The sequence below is a fragment of the Rhinolophus hipposideros genome (assembly GCF_964194185.1).
Source record: "Rhinolophus hipposideros genome assembly, chromosome: 21".
Lineage (NCBI taxonomy): Eukaryota > Metazoa > Chordata > Mammalia > Chiroptera > Rhinolophidae > Rhinolophus > Rhinolophus hipposideros.
Window position 1 is genome coordinate 38,023,430 of NC_138067.1, and position 22,495 is coordinate 38,045,924.

Here is a 22,495-nt window from a genome sequence, read left to right on the forward strand (position 1 = left end):
TGGTTTTCTGTTGTGCTTTATTCACTTGGAAGGGTTGGAGTGGGTCATGTGGCTGGTGGGATGCTTCCTGAGTCAGTCAGAGCCCAGCCCTTCTACCCAGTGCAGACTCCCGCTCCTGCAGGTTGGGGAGCGGAGGGGGATGCCGGGTGAGGTGGGGGCTTTGGGAGTCAACAGTCCTAAGCCACAGGGTGTGTCCGGAAGGAGGAGGTCATGAGGCCAGGGCTCAGCCCTCCCTCAGGAGCTCTTCCCCAAGCATCTCTGTCGCCTTCTTCAGCTCGTCTCTCATGTGCTCCAGCCGCTCCACATCCTGCTCCTGGTGGGATCAGAAATGGGGTGGTCAGGTCAGACCACCTCAGTGGTGGCCCCTGAATGTGGGCCATGTCAGCTCACACAATGGAAGCCAGCAGTAGTCATTCTGGTCATTGTGGGCTGCGATGGTGACCACAGTGGCTGCAATAGTCCTGGAAGTGTTGGCCAACGTGACCCGTGGTACGGTCTATGGTGACTGCCGTAGCCAACAGCAGCCAACCCAGGACTAGCAAAGGTGCCCACCTTGGATGCCATGACGCATTTATGAGGTGATGGCCATTTTGGTGACTGCCACCAATCACCAGCAGTGGTGTCCCTCTGTAGCCCAGTGAACCAGGCACAGCAGCCACTTTCCACGTGGCCAATTTGCTTGTGAGGAACTAGCAGTGGTGGCTACCTCAGACACTGCTGTGTACTGAAAGGTTACTGTCCTCTCAACCTGGAAGCCATCCTGGCCAAGGAGAGGCCCGGCCTGGATGATGCTACCTAGTCCTGGCCCGTCACCCATTCGTGCTGAATCTTGCTGTTTATGGCCCAATACCGGGAGCTGTTTGGTAGCAACTCCACTGATGTTTGGTCCACCCACTCCCATGGCCTCCACTCACCTCCCTGTCCGAAGCCTCTTCCTTCTCGTCCTGCTTGGGCTCAGCTTCTGGCTGGTGGAGGTGGTGGCGGTGCAGTGAGTCCTGCCGCTCTCTTGCCCCGCGCTCGGCCCCCTGCCACAGGCTGTGGCCCCCACCCAGCACCTGCACGCCCTTCTCCTCGGCCTCGAACTGGGCTGTCTCCTCGTCACTGGCCTGCTCTGCCACCCGCTTCTGGGGACCCCCTCCACCCTCTAGACGCTGCTTCCACAAGCCCTCGAAGGTCTCCATGGGCCCCCTCTTCTTCTCCTCCTCCTCCTGTTCCTCCTCCTGGTGGAGTTGGCTGTGGAGCTGCTCGCGGATGGCCTGTTCCCGCACCTCGGACTTGTGGGTCCTCTCCTCGGCCTCCTCTTCCTCATCCCTCACCTCCTGGCTGGACTTCGTCTTCCCAGCACCCCGCTTCTTGAAATCCCCGACCTCGGCAGACACACAGCCATAGGGCTCTGTCTCACACATCTCTGGCGGAAAGAGAAAGGATGCTCTCTGTGCAGCCACTTGGGAAACCTTGAGGAGTTCTGGGGCCCACCCGAGGTCCCACAGGGGGACTGCCTGGAACTGGGAGAGGAGGGCCTGGTGTCCCCCTCCTATACCTCTGTAGGGAGCCCCAAGGGTGGGTTGGGGGCCAGACTGGACACGCTGGGCAGAAGCCAGGGTGGCGTGGGGGCTCCCAGCGAAGCTGAGGCCTGCGCCCTCCTTACCTTTGTGGAGGAGAGCTGTGCAGGGCCCTCGCTGGACCTGGCCCAGCGTCAGCACTTCTGTGATCACCTCTGCCAGACAGCGGGTCAGCTGGGGGTGGAGGGGCAGAGGGGAGGTTGAGGGCAGGGCAGAGGGCAGTAAGGAGAGCCGCTGGAGGGTTGGAGGGGAGAGGATCTGGAGGAGGTTGGGCGGGGAGGACCAGGGCCCCAGGAAGATGAGGCAGGGTAAGGGGTCCACACTCCTACCTCTTCCTTGGAGGGTCTCTGCGCCAAGGGAGCAGCGGTGGCTGCGGAGGAAGGAGATGGGAGCTGGCTCCGGACCCTCGGCGCTGTCCCCGGTGCTGATCCCAGCTCCAAAGGTGTCCCGGTACCCACACTACTCACCCCAGCCCACCTGCCAGGTGCACCGTCCCCACCTGTAAGCTCGGCCCATGAAGTCTCTAAGACCACCCAGCTGGCAGCACCGTCCCAGCCCCCAGTCACCCGAGTTTCTGCTCCCCCCACTGGCCACCCAAGTGCCCCTTCCCCGGTTTCTGGCACTCACCCGACCCCAGCAGCAGTGCCAGCAGCAGTGACAGCGGCAGCAACAGCAGCACGGAGGGCCTGCGGCGCTGCATGGTGGCGCGTCGGGACCAGTGTCCTCAGCGCTGTGCGGGTCGGGGCGGCAGCTCCTTATAACCCGCGCCCGTGGCCCCGCAAGGGAGGAAGTGACGTCACCGCCGCCCCCTCGCTGCCCGCGGCCGGGCAACAGCTGCCGGGCGCCGATCTGCCTGAGACCCTCAATTATTCATGGGGACCTACACCCTGCACCGCTCCCGTCCCGCTTCTGGCACCTGAACACCAGCATGGGAAGAGGTTTCCCCAGAGAAACAAATTCTGACGAGCTTAAGGCCTCACTGGGAGGCGGACTTGTGTTCGAATCCAACAGCAGGCACGTCCAGACTGAGCTCAAGACAACTCCTGCCCTCCCTTGGCCCCAGTTTCCTCATCTGGAAAGTGGGTCTCAGACCGTTTCCTCAGTGATTGTGGCTGAATTCCGCCTGACTCCCAGCTCCACCGGCTACCAGCCCTGCAGTCCTGGGGCAATTGCTTAACCTGAGACCTGTTTCTTCATTTGTGGAACAGGGTCGGTGACAACCCACCCACAGGCGAGGACTGACGGTGAGGATTAAGTAAATTAACACATGTATTGGCTAACTTAGGCAGTACTGGGCACCGGAACGGCACAGACACAAGCACCTTTAGCCCGGTAACTTTTATTGAGCACCTACTATATACCAGGCCACTTCTAGACCCTGGGGCTACAGCACTGAAGGAACTGGCATACTGCCATGCCCTCTTGGAGCAGACACTTGAGAAGGTGGAGACAGACAATAAACAGATGTTACGTAAGACAGGAGAGTGGTGCATTCCATGTGTGCAGGTGCAGCTCCTGAGTGACGGAGCTGTTGCTTTGGCCAGGAAAGTCCTGAGGAGGTGACACGTGGGCAAAGGCCTGAGGGATAAAATGGAGGCAATCACACAAAACCTAGGGGAGGAGGCGCCAGGGAGGGGATGGGCAAGTGCAAAGGTCTAAGTTAGCGAAGTTCGAACAAGGCAGATTGGGGGTGGCCAGAGCATGACAGAGAAGGGGTGAATTGAAGAGGAAGACGGAGGCAGATCGTGTGGGGCCTTGTGGACAACAGGCCTTTCCCAAGTGAGATGGAGCCACGGGAGGGCTCTGAGCAGGGGGAACGTGCACTGATGTCGGGTCCCTCAGGCTGTGTGTGGGGGACAGGGAGCAGGGAGACAATGAAGAGGCGGTGTGACTCTCCAAATGGGAGAGAACAGTGGTCAGGGATGAGAGGGCAGGTTCTGGAAATATTCTGAAGGTGAGCTGCCAGGCTCTGCTGATGGACTGGATGTGAGGAGTCAAGGAAGACGTGCAGGGCTGTGGCCTGAGAGCTGGGAAGGTGGCTGTACGTACTGACATGGGCACCCCTCGGAGAAGAGCGAGTTAGAGCTTCACTGAGTTTGTGCTGCCTACGGGCCCCTGCATGGAGCTGGGTACGGAGGGCTGAGGATGAAATGGGTCAGCACGAGGTGCCACTGTCTCAAAGGGCAGAGGCCTTGACATTCTCTCAGTTCCCCAAGTGGCCCGCCAGCTACCCTCCATGAGCTCTGGGGGCCGCTGGACACTTGCAGCCTCGGTCCCTTTGATGATTTAGTCCCTCTGAGCAACTGCCCATTCCCCCTCCCCTGCAAGTAGCCAGCCAGGGCCATCTCCCAGGCTCACGGATCCACAAAGGCCTTTGTTCTGACCATTTATTGGGAATTCCTGGTAGGCACTGAGGGAGGAAGGAAGGAGGCATGGAGGCCTCTGTCCTTCCCGTCCCTAGAGCCTTCAAGTCCCCAGATGTCCTGCTTCCCAGTGCAGCTTGGGACACTCAGTGACAACAGGGTCACTGACTGATTCTGGGGAAGCAAGGAAGGACAGGTGGACCCTGGAGTCCAGAGGCCCAGGTGTGGAGCTGACATGAGGAATGCAGATGTCAGGACAGGCTTAGGACAACAGGCCCCAGGGGTCCAGGGTTCCCTAAGCTCCAGGAAGCAGTGACAACCCTGGTGATCGATGAGGACGAGTCATCAGCTCGAGGCAGTCTGGCCGGGGAGCCTGGGCTTCCGGGGCTGGTTGGGGCCGATGTACTGGAGAGGCACGTGGGTGGGGGCTGTGATCCGATCAGTGCCGAGGTAGGGCTGCAGGGCCGGGGGCACGAGGACCGAGCCGTCCTGGGGACAGAGCAGGCCTCAGGACGCTGCTGCTGCGCCAGCCCTCCACCCTATGCCTCTGTGGGGTGCTCCTTTGACCCCCTCACCTTTTGCTGATTGCTCTCCAGGAGGGCGATGAGGAGGCGGGGGACAGCACAGGCTGTGGCGTTCACCTGAGAGAGAGGCACGCTCAGACCGAGACCCAGGCTGGCTGGCCCTGGGGAGGGGCTGAGGCGTGCGGGTCTAGGAGACTGGAGGCACGGTGCGCAGGTGCTCACCGTGTGGGCAAACTGCAGCTCCCCGGCCTCCGTCTGGAACATGATGTGCAGGCGACGGCTCTGGAAGTCCGTGCAGTTGGAAGCACTTGTGACCTGGGGGAGGGGACGGGGTGGGCTGAGAGGACCACCGTGGGGAGCGCTGTCACCCTCTTTCCTCCCTGAGTCTCCACTGGGCCAGGGGCTCACCTCACCAAAGCGGCCACGGCCTGGCATCCAGGCCTCAATGTCAAACTTCCGGTAGGCAGGGAGGCCCAGTTCCTGGGTGGGCATGTCCAGGACCCTGCAGTCACAGTGAAGGACAAGGTGAAGGTCAGTGGGCGAGAGGAGGAGGGAGTAACAATGGAGATGGTGGAAGAGAAGGTAATCAAAAACGTGGGCAATGGAAGTAAAAAAGGAGATGGTGGCAAAGGGACACCTCCTCGAGGCAGGGCGTGGTGATGGAGCTGGTACAGGAGGAGGAGGCAGAAAAGGAGTTGATGGGAGACGAGGCAGGGGAGGAGAAAGGGAATGTGGCCGCATTTCCAGGCTGCTCACCATGGCCATGTCCACCGTCTATAGTAATGGCACACCCAGATTTTGGTAATGGGTCACCCAGAAAAAAGTCCACCTTTCTCAGCACCTTTTGAAAGCTACGTGACTGACCGTGAGAGACGAAGTAGGCTTGCAACGTCTGGGTCACCCCTTAAAAGAAAGGGGTCTGGCCTCCCGCCCTTCCCACGGGGTGGTGAGAAGCCATCTTGGATCATGTGGATGACGTGGCTCCCTAGGGATGGGGACGCAACAGAAGGGAAGGGGCCTGTGTCTTGACCTTGGAGGGCCCCGTGCTGCTTCTGCTGGGGGGGTTACAACCCCATAATCCTATACAAGATCTGAGAGATTGATAGGCAGACAGATAGCCTATATATAATCCTAATATAGGGAAAAGGGGGCAGGGAGAGAAGTGGGGAGGATTTTCAAAAGGGGGGGCACCTAGCCAGTTCCCACTCTTCTCCCACCCTCACCCTCCACCTCAGCCTCCCTGCTCCGCACCGGAAGTGCAAGCCCAGCTCTGTCAAGATCTCCATCTGAAGGGACAGGAACTCCTCCAGCAGCTGTGAGCTCTGCTCCAGCCCAGGGCCTGTCACTCCAAACATCTCTACCTGGCACAGGGCAGGAGGCACAGGAGTCAGGAGGCGCTGGGCTGTTGGGGTGACTCCCCCACAAAGTCCCAGCTATGCCAACCTTGGTGAAGTGGTGCACTCGATACAGCCCCCACGGCTCCTTCCCTGTGTCTGTTTCTGCCCGGTAGCAGGTACTGGAACAAACCATCCTGGGGGAGCAGGGGAGGTGGGGTCAGGAAGGGCAGAGGAAATGTCACAGGTGGGAACAAGGTTTACAGGAACTGGGCATCACCTGATTGGCAGGTCCCTGAAGGCCACAGAGTGGTCCATGAAGTAGCCTGGGAGGAGAAGGGGACAGGATGCGTCAACCAGGGCTACCCTCCATCATAGGAAACCTTTGTAAGAATTAGACAAGGTATCCCCTCTGGCAGACACAACCTCATGTCAGAGCATTTAGCGGGATCCTCACTGTACTATTGTGCAGTAAACAACCTGCACAACGGTACATGTTGGCCCTGGGGTTGCGGAAATATCCTGAGCAGGCAGCTGCCACCCTCCAGGATCTTCCTGGTTGTCCCCCTACAATCCCCTCCTGTTCTGAGGACACTGGAGGTATCCTGAGCCCCCTTTTTCCCCAGGCAGGTGCTCACCTGCAAGGCCCACCTCTGCTGTCCCGGCCAGGTTGAGGTCTTCAAAGCGGGAGGGGTCGATGTTGTAAATTTGTGATGGGTTGGCATTTGGTGTCATCCCACAGCCTTCCTGGAAAGGAGGGCAAGCCACAGGTCAGGAGACAGATAACCTTGGCCTCCTTCATTTTGTAGTCACAACCCCTGCTCCTTCCCTGGAAGCATCTGGAATCACCCTGGCCTCCCTGTTATGGCCTGAACCCCTCAAGCCAGCCCCATGGCTATTTCCTCAGGAAAGACAGGCTGGTCTCCCTGCCTAGGGCCCTCAGAAAGGGGCCTGACACACTGCTGGGTATGGGGAGCAGCGTCTTCACTTACAAACACAGCTCCTCGGAGAAGGTCTGGCACTGTCATGGGAGTGAAGCCCTGTGAGGGGAAAGGAAAGGAGTGAGGACCACAGCCAGGACCCCCACCAGACCCCAAACTCAGGCCTGAAGAAGGGGCACTGCAGGGTCAGCCCATGGCACCCCCTTATCATTCCAAAATCCATTCCACTACCAAGGAAATCGAGGAAGGTCTGAGCAGTAGGCTTTGAGCTGGCCCCCGGCCCTGGTGTCTGTCACTGGGGCCTTCTTCTGGGGCTTCATGGTTTCCTCACTCAGATAGCATCACACAAGGAAGCCGGAAGTGTAGTTCGCTAGCAGAGATCTGGCCATGTCCCTCCCCTGTTTAAAGCCTCCCGTGGCTTCCCAGAAAATATCCCTTGGGAAATGTCCAAGTCCCTTACCATGGCCAACGCCCCATTGGCCAACGCCGCATTAAGCCCTGCGTGTTTCCCCAACATTCCCTTTACATTGCAGGCAGGCAGTGAGGAGCAGTGGTTGCAAGTTAGGCTCTAGCCTTGAGACTATTTACTCCACTTTTCACACCTCACTTTCTCCGTCTTTCAAGTGGAGCTAACATTTGCATCCACTTCATAAAGTTGACATACGAATTAATGTGTCAATCACATACGTAAAGCTCTGAAAACTGGGACTGAAACAGAGGTCATTCCTCCTCTCTTCCTTGAGCCTTCTGAGCTCAGCTTCAATGCCACCCCCTCCAGGCAGCCCTCCCAGCCTGGCTCATACCCGGTGGATGAGCTTGTTGAGTGTGAAGTTGACCAGGCCATGCTGCAGGAGGGCTCCAGGCCCGCGCAGGTAATAGGAGCGGTGGCCAGACACATGGGACAGGCGCCTGGGAGACAGATGGACAGACAGGTGGGGGCATGTGGACCAGGGCCAGTGGGGGAAGAGAGGGACTCAAGCACCCCGGGGTAGAGGCCCAGCTGCCAGGCAGGGGACGACATCAAACATTCATGCCGGGTGTGGTCCTGACAGTTCCACATGCTGTGCTGAGCCCGGGGAGGCAGAGCCGGCAGCCAGCTGCTGGGGAGAGGGGGGCTGGACAGGAGGGGCTGGGAGGGGGGCTCACTTCTGACGGATGATGTCGAGTGTCTCGGCAATTTCCAGGTGGCCCCGGGGTTGGAAAGAGAAAGCTGGATGTGGATGAAAAGCAAAGGGGTAAGAGGGGGAGAGAAAGACAGGGAACAGGGACAGAGAGAAAAGGGATTAGACAATGGAAAGGAGAGACAGTAAGGTAGAGAAAGGAAAGAGAAAAGGAGAGAGAGGAAGACAGAGGGAGGGACAAGGGACTGAGGGAGAGGAGAAAGAGAAGAGAGAAAGACACACAGAGAGAAAGAAAGAGAAAGAGATGGGAAGTCAGACACAGAAAAGGAGAGGGGGAGACAGAAAAAGAAAAGGGAACATTAAAGAGAAGAGAGAGAGAATCAGAGAGGAAGATACAGATAGTCCTGGAGAAAAAGCCCATGAGAGACTGGCTAAAGCAAGAGGGCCAAAGAGAGAGAGACAGACAGACATATACACCCAGAGGAGATGGGGTGAGAAGGACCGATGAGGTGAGGGGAGAGAACAGAAACTAAGAACTGCCCAGCAGAGACAGCCAGAGGCCAGCTGAGGCAGGAAGAAGGAGCCACCTCCCACAGCACCTGGGGTTCGATAGGTACCAGCATAGTCCCAGACCTCAGGAGACCCAGCCCCCAGCCTGGGGTCCCAGGGCGTGAGTGTGGCCCACCTGGTTTGTCTCCGACCACGTGGAGCACTCGGGCCTGGCTCTCATCACCAACGGGCTGCAGGGAGACAGCAGGCATCACTGGGGAGGTGGCATTAGGCAGGCCCCCCTGGCCTATCCCACTGCTCGGCATGGCACTTACCACATCTGGGTGGGTCCGGTTGGGCAGCCTCAGTGCCCACAGGTAGAACTGCTCCTCGAGCTGGGTCTCCTTGGGGTATAGGAGCATGAGTCGCTTCCGGATCTCCCGACCCTGTGCCCGCAGACTCTGATACTGGGGGTTCTGGGGGCAGAACAAGCAGGGTCAGCCCAGGACAGATTGTGTGTGGGGGTTTCCTCAACCAATCTGACCTGGCCTTGCTGGCAGAACCTCTGCGGTAGACATCTGTTGCCTGTTCTTTTGGCTCAACATCTTGAATTTCCTTTCGGGAACCCCCGCTTACACATGGCATGTCCATGGGGACATGACCCAGGCCTGGATTACTGGAACATGCCATTGCCTTGGTCAGTGATTAGTCAAAGACAGGCACATGACCCCAGCCGAACTCATGAGAATCAGCCCCAGAACTGTGGCTGGAGCTATCAGGGAAGTGGTCCTCTTTGCACCTGACTCTGCCTCCCATCCCCCACGGGAGAAAGCTAGTCTGGAAATAAAAGGAAAGTAGAGCCAAATATGGAACCAGGGCCTGGATCCAGCTGGACCTGACAATTTTGAGTTTCATGAATCAGTAGAGCCTGGTTTTTTTCCTCCTTAATCCTGTCTGAGCTGTCCGATACGATGGCGAAATCGTGACTGCTACGGTATCTGCTGCCCACCCCACACTGGGGACAGGACATCGGCTCCCTGTCGTACCTGCTGCACTTGTCTGTTGTCCTGGTTCACCTGGCAGAAAAGAGACAGACAGGGTGATTAGGCTGATGAAGTTGGGGGTGGGAAGGAGGGAAAAAAGAGGGTAAAAGGTCAAATGGCCAAGGGGTCTGAATTCCTTGCTCTGCCAGTGCCTGGCTGGGTCCCTCCTCGACTGTGCCTGTTTCTGTCAGTAAAACTGGAAGGAGGCAAAGATAACATAATAATCCCACCTGCAGCCCCGTTTTGCACGTTGCCTCCTGCCTGGCTCTGTGCACAGGGCTGTCACACGATCCTATTTCTTCATAACCCCACTCCATGAGGAGGGCATCAGTGTGATCCCTGGTTCACAGATGAGAAAAGTGAGGCTTGGAAAGGCAGTCGGGGAGCGTGTATTTGGATGCCTGCAACCACGGCCTTTGATAGGCGGAGCTTTCTACAACCCTGAGCAACAGAGGGAATTAGAGAAACCTGGCTCTGAATGCTGGGTGCTGACCAGCTGTGTGCCTTCGGGCAAATCTCTTCCCCTCTCTGAGCCTCAGTAGCCCCATCTGTGACATGAGATGATAACAGGGTCTCCCCAGCAGGCTGTTGCATAGCTTCCTTGAGAAGAGGCACTTGCACTCACTGAACATGAACTGAGATCAACTGTGTTGATTTTGTGCTGCCCGGGACTGGCACACACGGTAGGTCCCTGGGAGACGTAATCAGCATTGTGAGAGGCCGTTGAGGTGAAAAGCAGCCCCAATGCCTGGACGCAAATCTTGCCTTTCGCATTTCCTGGCTGTGAGAGTTGGGTACGGTTTAACCTCGTGGCCTTGCTTTCCTCAGCTGTAGAATTGGATTTGCTGTCCTGGTCTCACAGAGTTGTTGTAAGGATTGAGAATAAGGGAAGCACCTAGAACAGTGCCTGGCACACTGTGACTGCTATACGTATAAATGTCTGTTATTATTTTCATGATTATTTTTTAGCCCTGTGTGGCAGATGCTGTTGGTTGTCTAACCCAAGCTCACTTGCCCTTCTTCCTCCTTTCCCATAGACCCTTGACTCAGTTTGCCCTTCTGGGAAGCCTGTAGTTCAGGGAATGGGGGCCTAGCCCAGGCTGCCTCTTGCTGCTGACTGGGGCGTCTGGGCCCATGAGACACGAGGGGACTCTAACTGGATGCTTCAGGGAAGGTCTCCCTGCTCTTGGAATGGGCACTCAAGCCAAAGAAGTCTCGTTTTCTGCCTCTGGCAGTCATGCAAAGAGACACCATGCTACGGCAGCCATCTTGGAACTGTGAGAGGGCAAGCTGAGGCCAAATCATCACAGTGAAGTTGCGGGTGGAGAGAGAGGGAAAGAACCTGGCTGGGGATGCTGGGGAGGCACTAATTCATCAACCCCAGGGAGGCCCTGGATGGCTCGCTATGTGAGGTAATGGATGTCCACATCCTTCAAGTTCCTTAAATCGGGTTTCCCATTAAAAGCAGCCAGAACCACCCTGCGGCCACTCCCCACCCACCGAGGACCCCGATGCTCACCAGCAGGGCCCGCACTGCCTCAGCCACAGCCCCCTTCTCCTCCTCCAGGCTCCGTATCTGCTCCCGCAGCTGCCTCAGCTCCTGCCATGTCGCGATCTGGGGGTGGACACAGCAGGGAAAGATGTACAGTGGCTGCTGTCCTCTGCCCCTTCGGACTGGGGACTTCCCGCCCAGGCCACCTGGACCAGCCGCGCGGTGAGACCGAGCGCCCTCACTGTCCCCCAGTAGCCATTCTTCTCTCCTTCCCTTCAGTACTAGGGCTCCCTGAAGTTTCTTTCTCAGTCCCTTGGACTGGATGATAGACCCTGAGGAGAACTGAACAGGACAACATCCTAAGGGACGCAGCGCATGAAGATCAAAGAACCTGGGTGCTGAGGGACATGGAGCTGAGGCCCCCTTCAGCACGGACCTCTGCACTCCCATGTGACAGCGAAACAGTCACCATCCTAGGGACTGCCACAGCAGCTAACCCTGCACTCTCCAACAAGACACCGGCACCCAGCTCTCATTGCTTGGGCACAACTACTGCCGTGGAGGCCCCCTGTGCGCTCAGAACCCTGGGCAACCCTCCTTGTTCTCTCTGCTTGCAGGTTCCCTTTGACAAAACGGCACAGGCACTATCCTACCGCCCCAAGGCTGGAAACCCGAAGGGACCCAGTGCCTGGCTGGGTCCCTCCCCAACTGTGCCTCAGTTTCTCTGTCAGTCAAGCTGGAAGGAAGCTACTTCTCACTCTCCAAAGGCAAGAACCACCTCCATGCCCTCACCCTGTCTAATTCACATCCCTGTCCCCTACTTTCCTTTGGATTTGGCCTTAGGATAAGCCTGGGATGAGGTCAAAGCGCAGAGAACCTTGGCACAAAATTCCCAGCGCAAAGTACTCAGCACGCTTTACTGAATAGGCGCGTAATTGGGTGTCTAGATAGTAGATAGAGCCTTAGCACTCCGTAGTAACCGGCACATCCGTGGGGCCAAGCACAAAACACGCCGGCTATACTTCGGAAGGAACTAGAATGCCCGCAATAAAGTCGCCCCCAGCAGGAGACTATCTTGCAAGCCTACTTCGTCCGAAAAGCGGGCAGCCAATAGGTAAAGCACACAGCCAATAGACAAAGCGCTTCGGCCTCACGGCGGCTGGCCCGCGCAAGCGCACTCACGATCGCTGGCAAGTCGTCTGGCCGCAGCTCCCCCTTGCGGATCTCTAGGGTGCGCGCGGCCTCTTCCGGGCATGCGCAGAGCAGCTCCATGTCCAGCTGGGGGAGCGTGCTGTAGCCCTCGCGCGCGTGCTCGTACAGGAGATTCCGGTCTCGTCTCTCCGTAGCGAAACTTCTCCTTGGGCTCTGGTTGCAGACGCAGTGACCGCGGGGCCGGAGCCCCCGGCAGGCCACCAAGGGCCACAAACGCCGCACTATGGACGCAGCCATCTTGGATAGGGGACAAGGAGCCACGCACCCTTCGTCCCGCCCACTCCGCGTGTAGACCAATTGCAAAGCAGGACGAGCCAGTCAGACCCTGGGAGGGGAGAGCACCTCCCGTATCTCAAAAACCAGTTCAATGACAAAAGTTGACCGAGATTGACTCTGTCATAGCCCAATGGCCGTCTGCGCCCCGCCCTTTTGATGTACGCGAGTGGCGGAACCAGCCAATCACTGCCAAGCTTAGCCCCGGAAGTGGTTATTAGCTGGATTCAGCGTGTCTGCAGACCCTGGTGGTGTCGGTGAGGTAGATGGAGTTCTGGGGTCATCCAAACCTCCCTGGCCCTCTCCTCAGTTTCTCCTTTTCTTCATTGTGCGGGAGGGGGCGGTTGGGGCCCCGAGACCCTACTCAGAGCGAGGCAGCAGATGAAATTCCTTAGATTTAACCTGAAGGCTCCGAGAGCGAGAAAGGAGAATTTGGATCCTTGCCCTACTACGGCCACTTTTCTCTCCTTTCTGAGTCTCTTGTCCCCCCACACAGGGACGCTGCAGGCGGCAGGATGCCCTGGTCTGGCCTTCTCCGTGGCCTGAACACGTCCCTAAGTTATGGTAAGTGGGGGGCTTGGACTTCAGAGTTGAAGCTGCATGAAGGTTATCTCTTCTGGGACTCGTGTGCCTCTGCTGCAGCCCCAGGGGAGTCAGGGTTTTAAATGAGGGATGCATACACGATGGGTTTTGGCGGAGCTCGGGCTGCAAAAGCAAGATGTGAGAAGTAGTTGCATTGAGGGCTATTATTTGTCAGGTGAGTACCAGAAGTTTGAGTCAATTATTTATTTCTTGAGCAAATACTGTGCTTACTAAACACATCCCGTAGGTGAGACGTCCATGCGAGGCGTTTAAGTCATTCATTCAGCTGATTATTTTTCAAGAGTCTTCTATGCGTCAGGTAGTGAAAGGGACGCTTTATTTATGAACTTATTCCTTTAACAAACATTAAATGCTTCTCATGAGCCATGCCCTTTGTCAGGTGTTTCATTCACTTATTCACTCTGCAAAACTTGATTAAGCACCTTCTGTTTGCCGCTCCCCGAGGATCACAAGGCTGGGCAAGGCAGGCCTGTACCCTGCCGGGGAATCTGGGTAGCTTGAGTGAGACGTGATTATGGGAGACATCGAGAGGCGGAGTCTTGCTCAAGGGCACATCGCTAGGAAGAGACTTCTAGAAATGTCTCATTCCCTTTGAGGATTCTGTAACTTGAGACATAAGGACACGTGGAAGTGAACAGTAGGGCCAGGATCTGCCCTGGATTGGAAGGGAGTGTGAAGTGTGGTGTGAAAAGTCATCTGTGCTAGTGATAGAGAGAAAGGGTGGACCTCAAAGCCCTGGACTGGGAGCTGCAAAAGGTCATGGCTCAGTCACCACTGTGTCTCCATTACTGGGGGCCAAGACACAGTAGGTGCTCAATGAATGTTTGTTGAAGTGAACCCAGTTATCTTTGAATCTTCTTATATTCTACATCCTATCCATGAGCAAATTCTGTGGGTCTGCCTTGGACATATATTCCCCCCACCTGCCTTTTCTGGTCTCCTTTCTGTGCATCTGTCTAGGGACACCAGCTGTAGGAAGTTGAGCAAAGAGGTGAGTGGAAAGATGAAGTCAGGGAAGTAACGGGGGGTGGGGGGCAGATCTTGTGGGACAGAACTTTGGCTCTTATCCTAAGTAAGATGGCGCCACAGAAGGGCTCTGAGAGGGGAGGGATGTGATCTGACCCAAGTACCCAGAGGGTCCCTCTGGCTGTGGGTTGGAGCAGACAGTGGGAGTAGGGAGACCTGGGAGGAAAAGGACACAGAAGAAGAGAGTAGACAGACTAAAGTGGGTGCGTGGAGGAGGGAGAAAGGGTCCATTTGAAAGTTCAGCTGACAGAATCTACTTATCGGAGTGGGGGTGGGGGTGGCAGGAGGAGGGGGAGTGATACCTCCCTGGAATATCTCATAGGGTTGCTGTGGGGATGACGTGAATTAATGTAGGTATGGTGCATAGAATAGTACGCTACACAGCGTGAGCCTGTTCGCTTTTATTATTCTGTTTAAACCGCATTAAAATGAACATTTTCCTTGCAGAATACAATGAGTTAATTCGTGTAAAATGCTTAAAATAGAACCTGACCTATGGTTGTTCAATAGATGTTAATTGTTATTACTATTGTCTGTGAGTACCCCTAGATATAAACAAACATATCTTTGTAAATACAATGCTTGGAACCATGCCTAGAACACCAGAATTGAGTCACTAATACTATCTGTTTGATGGGATAATAACTCCCCTCCACCCTCCCGGTGGTATCTCTCAGGCCTATCCCTGGCCCCCCAGCTCTGGGCCACCCGCCCCATGGCCACCCTGAACCAGATGCACCGCCGGGGCCTTCCGAAGCGGCCGCCTCCAACCCCGGGTCCCACGGAAGGCCGGCCACAGCTAAAGGGCGTCGTTCTGCGCACATTCATCCGCAAACCCAAGAAGCCCAACTCAGCCAACCGCAAGTGCTGCCGTGTGCGGCTCAGCACAGGCCGCGAGGCCGTCTGCTTTATCCCCGGAGAGGGCCACAGCCTGCAGGAGCACCATATTGTGCTTGTGGAGGGCGGCCGCACCCAGGACCTGCCCGGTGTCAAGCTCAAGGTTGTGCGTGGCAAGTACGACTGTGGCCACGTGCAGAAGAAGAAGTGATCTTCAGGGGCACAGCGTGCTGGGGGTTCACGTGGAACAAGGACCTTCCACTCTGGGATCCTGCAGTATCCTTGGGAAGCTAGGCCAGCTCTAGAAGTCACTGGTCCTGGTTCAAATCCTGGTTCCGCCTCTTCCATCAGGACCACCAATAGCCCATAGGGGTCCTGGGTGTGAATTAGAAAAGGGCGCCCCTCTGCCAATACCCTTAGTGTGCGCATATAGCGTGTTGGTGCAAGCGGCCTCTTCTGCTGGGACAATCCACTGTATCGCCATCTGATGGGAAGGAGTTGTAATAAACATACAGACCCTGTGGTTGTGGTGTGTACACCTTGCCTGGTCTTCACCCTCTGTGTGGTTTTGGCAGCTGACATCCCCCTCTGGGCCTCTCCGTTTCCTCCTTCACTCACAGCATCCCCTTTGTTGGATTTGATGAAGATTAGATTAGACACTCTGCAAAGCACATGCAGGTAGCTCCTCTTCTAAGCTTTGGAGTCGGGTGGCAGCACTGAAACCCAGTTCCCCTTCCTGTAGGCCAGGGGCCGTGGACAAGGAAAGCGCCACCCTTATGCTTCCTCCTGAAAAATGGCAGTATTTATAACGGTGATTAAAGGGCTTTGAAAGGATTGAATGGAGTGTGCTGCTGCCTACAGGGGAGCTGCTCTTCTGTGTTATTCTGACTCGCACACAACCTGGGTTCAAATCCTGCCTCCACCTCTTAGTTGGCTGTGACTTTGGGTTTATTTGTTTCTCCCTCTGGGCCTTTTTCCTCTCTTGGAAAACAGTCCCGAGAGCAATATTGGCCTCCCCATCACGTGCCACTGTGTGTGCTTGTATCCCTGGGCTCTGGAGCGTGACTCCTGCAAGTCCTGCCTCCTCTACTTTCTGGCCAGGTGACCTTGGACGGGTCATTAAAGTGAGCCCGTGTTCCTCCTTGAGTAAATAGCGTTAGTAGGCCAAGTCCGTTTCCGGCACGATGCTTAGCGCACCTCAAGTTCTCATAATTGACAACATCCCACAAGTCCTTCTAGAATCAGACTGGGGGGAAGATAAGTGCGTTAATTACAGACAACAGTTCCCCATCACATTTAGCACCAACTTTATTGAGCTAGTTTGGTGGCTGTGCCCAGCTAGAGGAAGCAGGAGACGTGGGAGTCAGGACAGGAGAGCTTTCCTTTATGGCAGGCCTTGCTCCTGCAGTTTGTATGCAGGCGGACTCAAGAAAAGGAGGTGTTTTCCCTGCAGGAGGTGAGCTGCCTCTGAGGCTGGGGTAGGAGGTGCAGGTAGAAGAGTTTGCGGGTTAGCAGGGCCTCAGGAATTCTGCAAAAAATAGCACCAGTCTGGCCCCAAGGGGAGGTGCTGATGGGCAGTACTGGAGGTGGCTGAATGCCAGAGACTCCCCCAAACAGGGTTCCCTTTGATGCCCTTGTTGGTCCTCTCGAGGACAGGCTGCCCTGACTGGCCTCTGCTCCTCGCCAGCAATCAGCTTACCGTGGAAACAGGCCAACTAGTCATTGTCCCAGGTTGTCGGCAGCTTCTCCCCATTAGAAATCCTGGTTTGGCTTTTGTTTTTTTCACTTGGTCTGCCAACTAACATCCACAGGGGAAAGAAAACGATTTGCCAGCAAAATAAAGGTCTTGGTTATTTTGCGGGAAGCTCTGAACAGCTTGGTTGGATCCCTGGTTTCTCGAGCAGCATCTGGGCCACTGTGCTGAAGTAGCCTCAAGTGGGGTTCCAGGGAGGCTGGCTGGGAACAGGCCACACGGTATCCCCAGCTGCAAAGCCACCCTTGATTGTCAGTCATGTCTGGCAGGTGACAGTAGGTCCTGGAAGGCCTGATCAGGCTGGTGGGCTAGGACAGGCGGATCCTCACCCTCACACTGGAGTGGGTCACCAGGGCGCCATAGTGTCCCACCCAGGAGCGCGTGTCTCTCCCATACTGCTCAAAAGACACATAGCGGATGCCCTTGCCAAAGTTGGTAAAGACGTGGGAGACCTGCATGGGGAAGAAGAATGACAGTGAGGACCTGTGGGCTCCTCTTCCTTCACCTCCTGGACAGATACTCCCCAACATCAGGTAGATGCCAGGTCCTGCCCTAGGCGCTGGGGATACAGCAGTGAAGAAAGCGGCACAAAGACCCTGCCCTGGTGGAGCTGGCTATCTAGTAGGGGACTCAGACACTGAAGATAGATGCGAATTCTGCAGGAGGGCGGGGTTGTGAAGTGAGTAAGCAAAGGCCCCACTGAGGTGACATTTGAGCAGAGATCTGAAGGAGGGAGAGGAGGGAGCCATGTAGGAATCTGGAGGAAGAGAGTTCCCCGACAGGACCAGTCAGTGCAAAGGCCCTGAGGTAGTGTGCCTGGAGCAGAGTGAGGGGAGAAGTAGGAGAGGGGGTCAGGGAGGTAATTGGTGGATGGTGTGGGGCCTTTGGGTCAAGGAAGGACTTTGGCTTCTTGCTTTTTTAATGAGTTTATTTGAGCCAAACTGATGACATATGCGGGGGTGGAAGATCTCGAATGCTCCTGGTTTCTGGCTTTTTTGTCGTTTGCAAGTTTGTATTGAGCTAAAATTCACCCAACATAAAATGCACCATTTTAAACTGTACAATTCAGTGGTTTTTCGTATATTCACAATGTTATGCAACCATCACCACCACTGCCTAATTCTGGAACATTTCTATCACCCCAGGGTATAAAATCTCATATCCAGTAGCCGTTACTTCCAATTCCTCCCTCCCCCTCGCCTCTGGTAACCACGAATCTATCTATTTTCTGTATGGCTTTGCTTATTTTGGACGTTTCATATAAATGCAGTCATACAATATGTGGCCATTTACGTCTGGCCTCTTTCACTTAGTGCACTGTTTTCCAGATTCATCCATGTAGAATCAATCAGTGCTTCATCCCTTTCTATGGCTGCATTATAGGACTTTGGCTTTTACTCTGAGATGTAGCCATGAAAGTGGGGTCACAAGAAGGGGAGACTTGTGATCTGATTAACTTTTTAATGGGATCTTTCTGGTTACTGAGTCTGGGTGTTGGGTGGGGGGTAGGGGGAGATCAGGAGTGGAAACAAACCACCTGAAAGGTCATTTTGATAACTGAGGTGCAATGATTATGACAGCATAGGCCTGGGCTGGAATCAGGCCCTGCAAGCTTTAGTGTGACTTTGTGCCAGTCATGTAACCTGAGCCTCAGTTTTCTCACCTCTACAATGGGGATAGAGCAAGGACTTCAGTTCACCCCTGCATTTCCAGCACCTAGAGTAATGCCCAGCACACATTAGGTGCTCAATAAATGTGTGTTGAACAACTAGGCTATTGTGCTAATGAAGTGAATTAATAGGGAAAACTCTTGGAACATGGCTTGGGATGTAATGAGCTCAAAGGTTGTTAGCTGTTACTATAAATATCCAGTGGTGATGTGAGCTGGGAAGGAAATCTGAGCAGGATGAAAGGTTAGGTGTACCTTTGAGGTCAGGGTGGCCTGGAAAACAGTCTGGACCCACCTGTCGGCAGCCTCTCTCAGTCCACTGAAGGACCGGGTTGGGTGAGGCTGAGAACTTCACCACTTCATTTTCATACACGTCCAGAAGGCGGACCCGGAGTCGGTAGACGCAGCCGCAGTTCTCTCGGGCGCCCCACCTGCCATGTGGCCATGAGCCTTGATGCCCCTGCCACCCATCCAGTCTCTGGGTTGGGGGAGGGAGGCTGAGGGCTGGGCCTCCCTGCATTTTGATGAGGGTCACACACCCACACCCCTTATGGAGAGGTGTCAGTCTGGGATTCTGGAGGGAGGAGACTGGGTGCTCCTGGGGGTGAAGCCGAGGCTGTGGGAGGAACCTGGGTGCTCCTGGGGGTGGAGCCAGAGCCTGAGGAAGGAGCCTGGGTGCTCCTGGGGTGGATTCTGGAGGCTTTAGTTTAGGTGTGTATGTGTGTGGGGATCTGGGGAGAAACCACAACCTGAGGAAGGAGGAATCGGGATGCTCTGGGGTGACCACAGCTCTGGGAGGAGACAGTCCAGGGAAGAAACTGGATTTTCTGTGGAGCAAAGAGCTTGAAGGAAGAGGAGCCAGAGTGCTTTGTGAAGGAACCTGGACGCTCTGGAGAGGAGGGGACTCATCATAGGCCCGCAGGCTCTGAAGCCAGCGAGTACCCTGGCCCAACTCTGCCCCTTCGGAGCCTCAGTTTTAGGGCTCAGTGCTGCCAATTCTTCGGAGGCCTTGGTGTCCACAAGCTCTTAGGGTCAGCACAGAGTTGCAGGTGACGGGGGTGGAGTGGGTGAGGGGGAGTGCCTTGTTTCAGACCAAGCCAAGCCAGTCAGTGGCCTCCATGCCAACAGCCCTGGGGCCTGCTGGGAAGAGGTGGGGAGGAGTGCAGAGTGGGGGCTCTGGGCTCACTAAGACTGCAACTATAAGAGCATCACTTCCTCTCTCTCAGCCTCACTATGAACGGGGCGCACAGTATCAGTGGCCAGCCCATGGCGTTGATGGGGGCACGAAATGAGCCACTTCTGCAGAACTGCTGCCACTGCCATTGGTTCTGGGGGCAGATTGCCATTCTTCACTCACCAGTCGGCCACACAGATCTCAATCTGGGCGCTGTCCAGCAGCTCCTGCCACACTCCTTCCATTACCAAGTCCACAAGCTGCCGCTTGAAGCACCATCTGGGAAGGGGAGGTGGTAGGGGCGGTGGTGGAGCAGACACTGCAACCTGGAAATCACCTCCTCCCAGAAGCCTCCCCTGACAACCTGTCTAAAGCAGCTCCTCAGCGTTTCCTTTCTAGATGAGGTATGTGATGGTCTGGGTATCCCAGTTGGCTTCTCACATCCCTCCAGCATTCTCCACCCTGCCCTGGACTCCAGGAAACTGACCTGGATGCAGTTCTGCCTCTATTATTTGTGGGGACTGGGACATGAGTACAAATGGAGGCCCACATTGAACAGGGAATTCTGGTGTTTTCTAAAATGTGGGGGCCCAAGGTCTCTAAGATCGTATTGTTGTATGGACTGGTCTCCCTTACCCTCTACTTCTTGTTGGGTCAGCCAATGGGAAGCTCCAGCAGGAGACAGAAGGGAGAGAAGAGAGTAAAATCAGGGTATTTTCTCTCCTGCCTCCCCCCCCCCATGGGATCACCATGGGACTGCTGTGTCTCTCAATGAAAGGACACAGCTCCACAATGCCCTCTCCTCTCAGCCTTCTCTGTCTTATGTTTCAGTAACCGCTTCCTCCTCTGGGGAAGTGGTAGTGACCCTTCCCCCACAGTTACTAGCCTGGGGTCCTACAGTATCCCTGGTGATCTGCCTTCATCTTTGTAAACAGACCATCCTCCTTCATTTGAATATGCCATAATAATAGAAACAGTGTAGTACTGATGGAAAAACTGGGAAGGTGACAGGAGAACAGAACAGAACACTAGGTATGCATGTGAACTTCATAAATGATAGAAGCAGCATAGCCACTCCATAGGGAAGGGATGGGTTCTTTAGTAGATGGTGTTGGGAAAGCTGACTGAATATAAGGGGGAGGAGGGCAAACTGGATCCTTACCTAACACCACATTCAAAGGTGATTAAAGTTCTAAATGGGAAAGATGAAACTACAAGTTTACTAGAAGAATGTATAAGAGACTATTGTTAGGATCTAAGGGTAGGAAAGGATATTTTAAACGAAATTTCAAAAACAAATTCTAAAGCAAAAAAAAGGAGAGATGAATTTGATCATATGAAAATAACAACAAAGAACACCAAAGAACACTACGGACAGTTAATAGAGATGGTAGAGTGGGAGATTTTCGCAATGTCCAGGATGAAGAAGGGATGAATATCTAGAATAGACAAGGAATTCTTGTATATCAACAAGAATTAAGACATCAGCCCTAATAGAAAATATGAACAGGACATTTACAAAAGAGGGAATCCAAAAAGCTAACAAGCACATGAAGAGATGCTTAATTATCAGTAAATCGAAATATGCAAGTTAAAACAGCAATGAGATATCACTTCACCCCTAATACGTGGCAACTACTAGATAGCTGGCTAATGCCATATGAGTGGATGACTATGGGAGCAGAGGACAGGGAAAATGGGCATGGGGTATGAGGATAAAGAGAATCAAGTAACCAATCAAACTGTTCTGATGTCTTTATAGCATTTATCACAATCAGAAGCTCTGGACCCAGATTACCTGGGTTCAAATCCCACTCCACTATTTACTAGATGTTGGTTACGGCCTATGCCTCAGCTTCCTATTATAAAATGGAAATAACAACAGTATCTACATCACAGGGTTATTGCCAGGATTAAAAGTTATATATAAAGCATGTGGCAGAGGGTAAGTACTGTAAATGTTTACTGTGTTGTTATTTTACTGTTGTGTTTAATGTCTCTCCCCACCCAACATCTAAAATGCAAATGAAAAAACAGCAGGTTCCTGATATTTCTGAATTCACGTTATATCTTGTATTTGTTGATTGCCTGACTGAATAAATGAATGAGGGGAGGGTGAAGGTGGGTGAGGGTGAGGATGAGGACGGTACGGTAGGGTTCTCCTCCCTCCTTGAGGCCCTTGCCCCAGGGATCAAGGACCACTCACTCGAAAGAAGTCACAAAACAGGTCTGAGAAGGAGCCCCCGGCACCAGTGTTACGTTCTTTTCCACGGCCCAGCCATTCCCGCCGTGCTCCACCTCCCAGCCTCTGAAGCCCTCTGCGGGATACAATGGGGTTGAAGACAAGGGATTCGCCTGCCACCACCTACTAGCCCGGTCCACCAGCTCCTCCCTCTAGCATTCCAACCGACTTCTACTCTGGTCCCGCCTCCCAACAGCTGGCATTGCCGGTCCCTTCCCACGATCACGTCACTCAGCTCTGCCCATCCACTCAGCTTCGCCTCAGTCCCACTCTGCCCCCCCGCACCCCCATCCAGTTGTCTCCCTTCAACCTCTTAACTACTTGGCTTCTCCCCGGCCGCGCTCTGGGATCCAGACACCAAGGTTCCACCCGCTCCCACCAAAGCCCCGTGACCCCTCCTGCCTTGGCCCCGCCCACTTGCTTAGTTCCTCCTCCCCACAGCCTTGCAATGAGACTCATAGTTCTGTGAGCTCCGCCCCCACCAGCATCCAATCAGCTTCTCCCCAGCCTCTCCTGGCTCCTCCCTCTTTAGCCACGACGACGACCGAGTTTGCAACCCCAGCGCTTCGTCCTTCCTGCCACGGCCCCGCCTTCCGGTTCCTCCCGCTTTGTCTCACCCGTCCATTTCGTCTCCCTCGACTGCCCACAGCCCCTGGCTCCTCCCACCCAGTCCGTCTCTTCCCCAGACCCTCCCTGGCCTCACCCACCCAGTTTCCCAAAAGTCTTGCTCTCGACCACTCCCCTGACGCCTTGCCCTGGCCCCGCCCATTTCCTCCGTTTTGGTCACGCCCACTCCCTCTGCCTCGCCCCCCCGCAAACCCACACATGCCTGGCCCC

At 55.0% G+C, this 22,495-nt stretch overlaps 4 protein-coding genes across 10 annotated transcripts in view; 1 reads left to right on the forward strand and 3 right to left on the reverse strand.

The window, feature by feature from the left end:
• CCER2 (coiled-coil glutamate rich protein 2) lies at positions 1-2,891 on the reverse strand. 2 transcript variants are annotated; one of them, XM_081032190.1, is made up of 6 exons: positions 2,190-2,891; positions 1,892-1,932; positions 1,649-1,736; positions 1,269-1,408; positions 915-965; positions 1-313 (listed from the first exon to the last, which is right to left on the reverse strand). In XM_081032190.1, exons 1-6 carry the CDS (start codon positions 2,260-2,262, stop codon positions 224-226), a joined length of 483 nt encoding a protein of 160 aa, XP_080888316.1. In that variant the 5' UTR covers positions 2,263-2,891; the 3' UTR covers positions 1-223. The 2 variants fall into 2 exon arrangements, with proteins under 2 accessions (XP_080888316.1, XP_080888315.1); XM_081032189.1 differs by having other exon boundaries at positions 915-1,408; positions 2,190-2,410.
• On the reverse strand, positions 2,882-12,363 carry SARS2 (seryl-tRNA synthetase 2, mitochondrial). Of its 3 annotated transcripts, XM_081032187.1 has the most exons (17): positions 12,052-12,363; positions 10,897-10,992; positions 9,381-9,410; positions 8,670-8,810; positions 8,531-8,585; positions 7,871-7,934; positions 7,528-7,633; positions 6,776-6,823; positions 6,422-6,530; positions 6,064-6,109; positions 5,893-5,980; positions 5,701-5,810; positions 4,858-4,951; positions 4,672-4,764; positions 4,501-4,566; positions 4,246-4,414; positions 2,882-3,140 (listed from the first exon to the last, which is right to left on the reverse strand). In XM_081032187.1, the coding sequence occupies exons 1-16, from the start codon at positions 12,316-12,318 to the stop codon at positions 4,271-4,273; spliced, it is 1,557 nt and encodes a 518-aa protein (XP_080888313.1). In that variant the 5' UTR covers positions 12,319-12,363; the 3' UTR covers positions 2,882-3,140; positions 4,246-4,270. The 3 variants fall into 3 exon arrangements, with proteins under 3 accessions (XP_080888313.1, XP_080888312.1, XP_080888314.1); XM_081032186.1 differs by lacking the exon at positions 2,882-3,140 and having other exon boundaries at positions 3,938-4,414; XM_081032188.1 differs by lacking the exon at positions 2,882-3,140 and having other exon boundaries at positions 3,942-4,414; positions 4,672-4,786.
• A 202-nt stretch (positions 12,364-12,565) lies between these two features.
• Positions 12,566-15,363, forward strand: MRPS12 (mitochondrial ribosomal protein S12). 2 transcript variants are annotated; one of them, XM_081032552.1, is made up of 3 exons: positions 12,566-12,616; positions 12,851-12,918; positions 14,661-15,363. In XM_081032552.1, the coding sequence occupies exons 2-3, from the start codon at positions 12,870-12,872 to the stop codon at positions 15,029-15,031; spliced, it is 420 nt and encodes a 139-aa protein (XP_080888678.1). In that variant the 5' UTR covers positions 12,566-12,616; positions 12,851-12,869; the 3' UTR covers positions 15,032-15,363. The 2 variants fall into 2 exon arrangements, with proteins under 2 accessions (XP_080888678.1, XP_080888679.1); XM_081032553.1 differs by having other exon boundaries at positions 12,572-12,611.
• LOC308490406 (F-box only protein 17) overlaps positions 14,371-22,495 on the reverse strand; it is a 28,041-nt gene continuing 19,916 nt past the window's right edge. For 2 of the 3 annotated variants that reach the window (XM_081032549.1, XM_081032550.1), the window contains exons 3-6: positions 21,623-21,734; positions 19,600-19,695; positions 18,538-18,673; positions 15,517-17,025 (exon numbers count right to left, since the gene is read on the reverse strand). In XM_081032549.1, coding sequence (XP_080888675.1) covers positions 16,882-17,025; positions 18,538-18,673; positions 19,600-19,695; positions 21,623-21,734 — 488 coding nt within the window. In that variant the 3' untranslated portion in view covers positions 15,517-16,881. Of the gene's footprint in view, positions 17,026-18,537; positions 18,674-19,599; positions 19,696-21,622; positions 21,735-22,495 lie in introns of all 3 variants that reach the window. The other variant, XR_013992202.1, reaches the window with a different exon arrangement.

Coding starts and splice junctions, on each gene's coding strand:
- CCER2 (XM_081032189.1), bottom strand. CDS start 2,262: ATGCAGCGCCGCAGGCCCTCCGTGCTGCTGTTGCTGCCGCTGTCACTG. Junction 1,409..1,648: donor CACAGCTCTCCTCCACAAAG/GTAAGGAGGGCG, acceptor TCTTTCCGCCAG/AGATGTGTGAGACAGAGCCC. Junction 314..914: donor AAGAGGCTTCGGACAGGGAG/GTGAGTGGAGGC, acceptor TGATCCCACCAG/GAGCAGGATGTGGAGCGGCT.
- SARS2 (XM_081032187.1), bottom strand. CDS start 12,318: ATGGCTGCGTCCATAGTGCGGCGTTTGTGGCCCTTGGTGGCCTGCCGG. Junction 8,811..9,380: donor ACAACAGACAAGTGCAGCAG/GTACGACAGGGA, acceptor TTCTGCCCCCAG/AACCCCCAGTATCAGAGTCT. Junction 7,634..7,870: donor CTCGACATCATCCGTCAGAA/GTGAGCCCCCCT, acceptor TCTGTCTCCCAG/GCGCCTGTCCCATGTGTCTG.
- MRPS12 (XM_081032552.1), top strand. CDS start 12,870: ATGCCCTGGTCTGGCCTTCTCCGTGGCCTGAACACGTCCCTAAGTTAT. Junction 12,919..14,660: donor GAACACGTCCCTAAGTTATG/GTAAGTGGGGGG, acceptor GGTATCTCTCAG/GCCTATCCCTGGCCCCCCAG.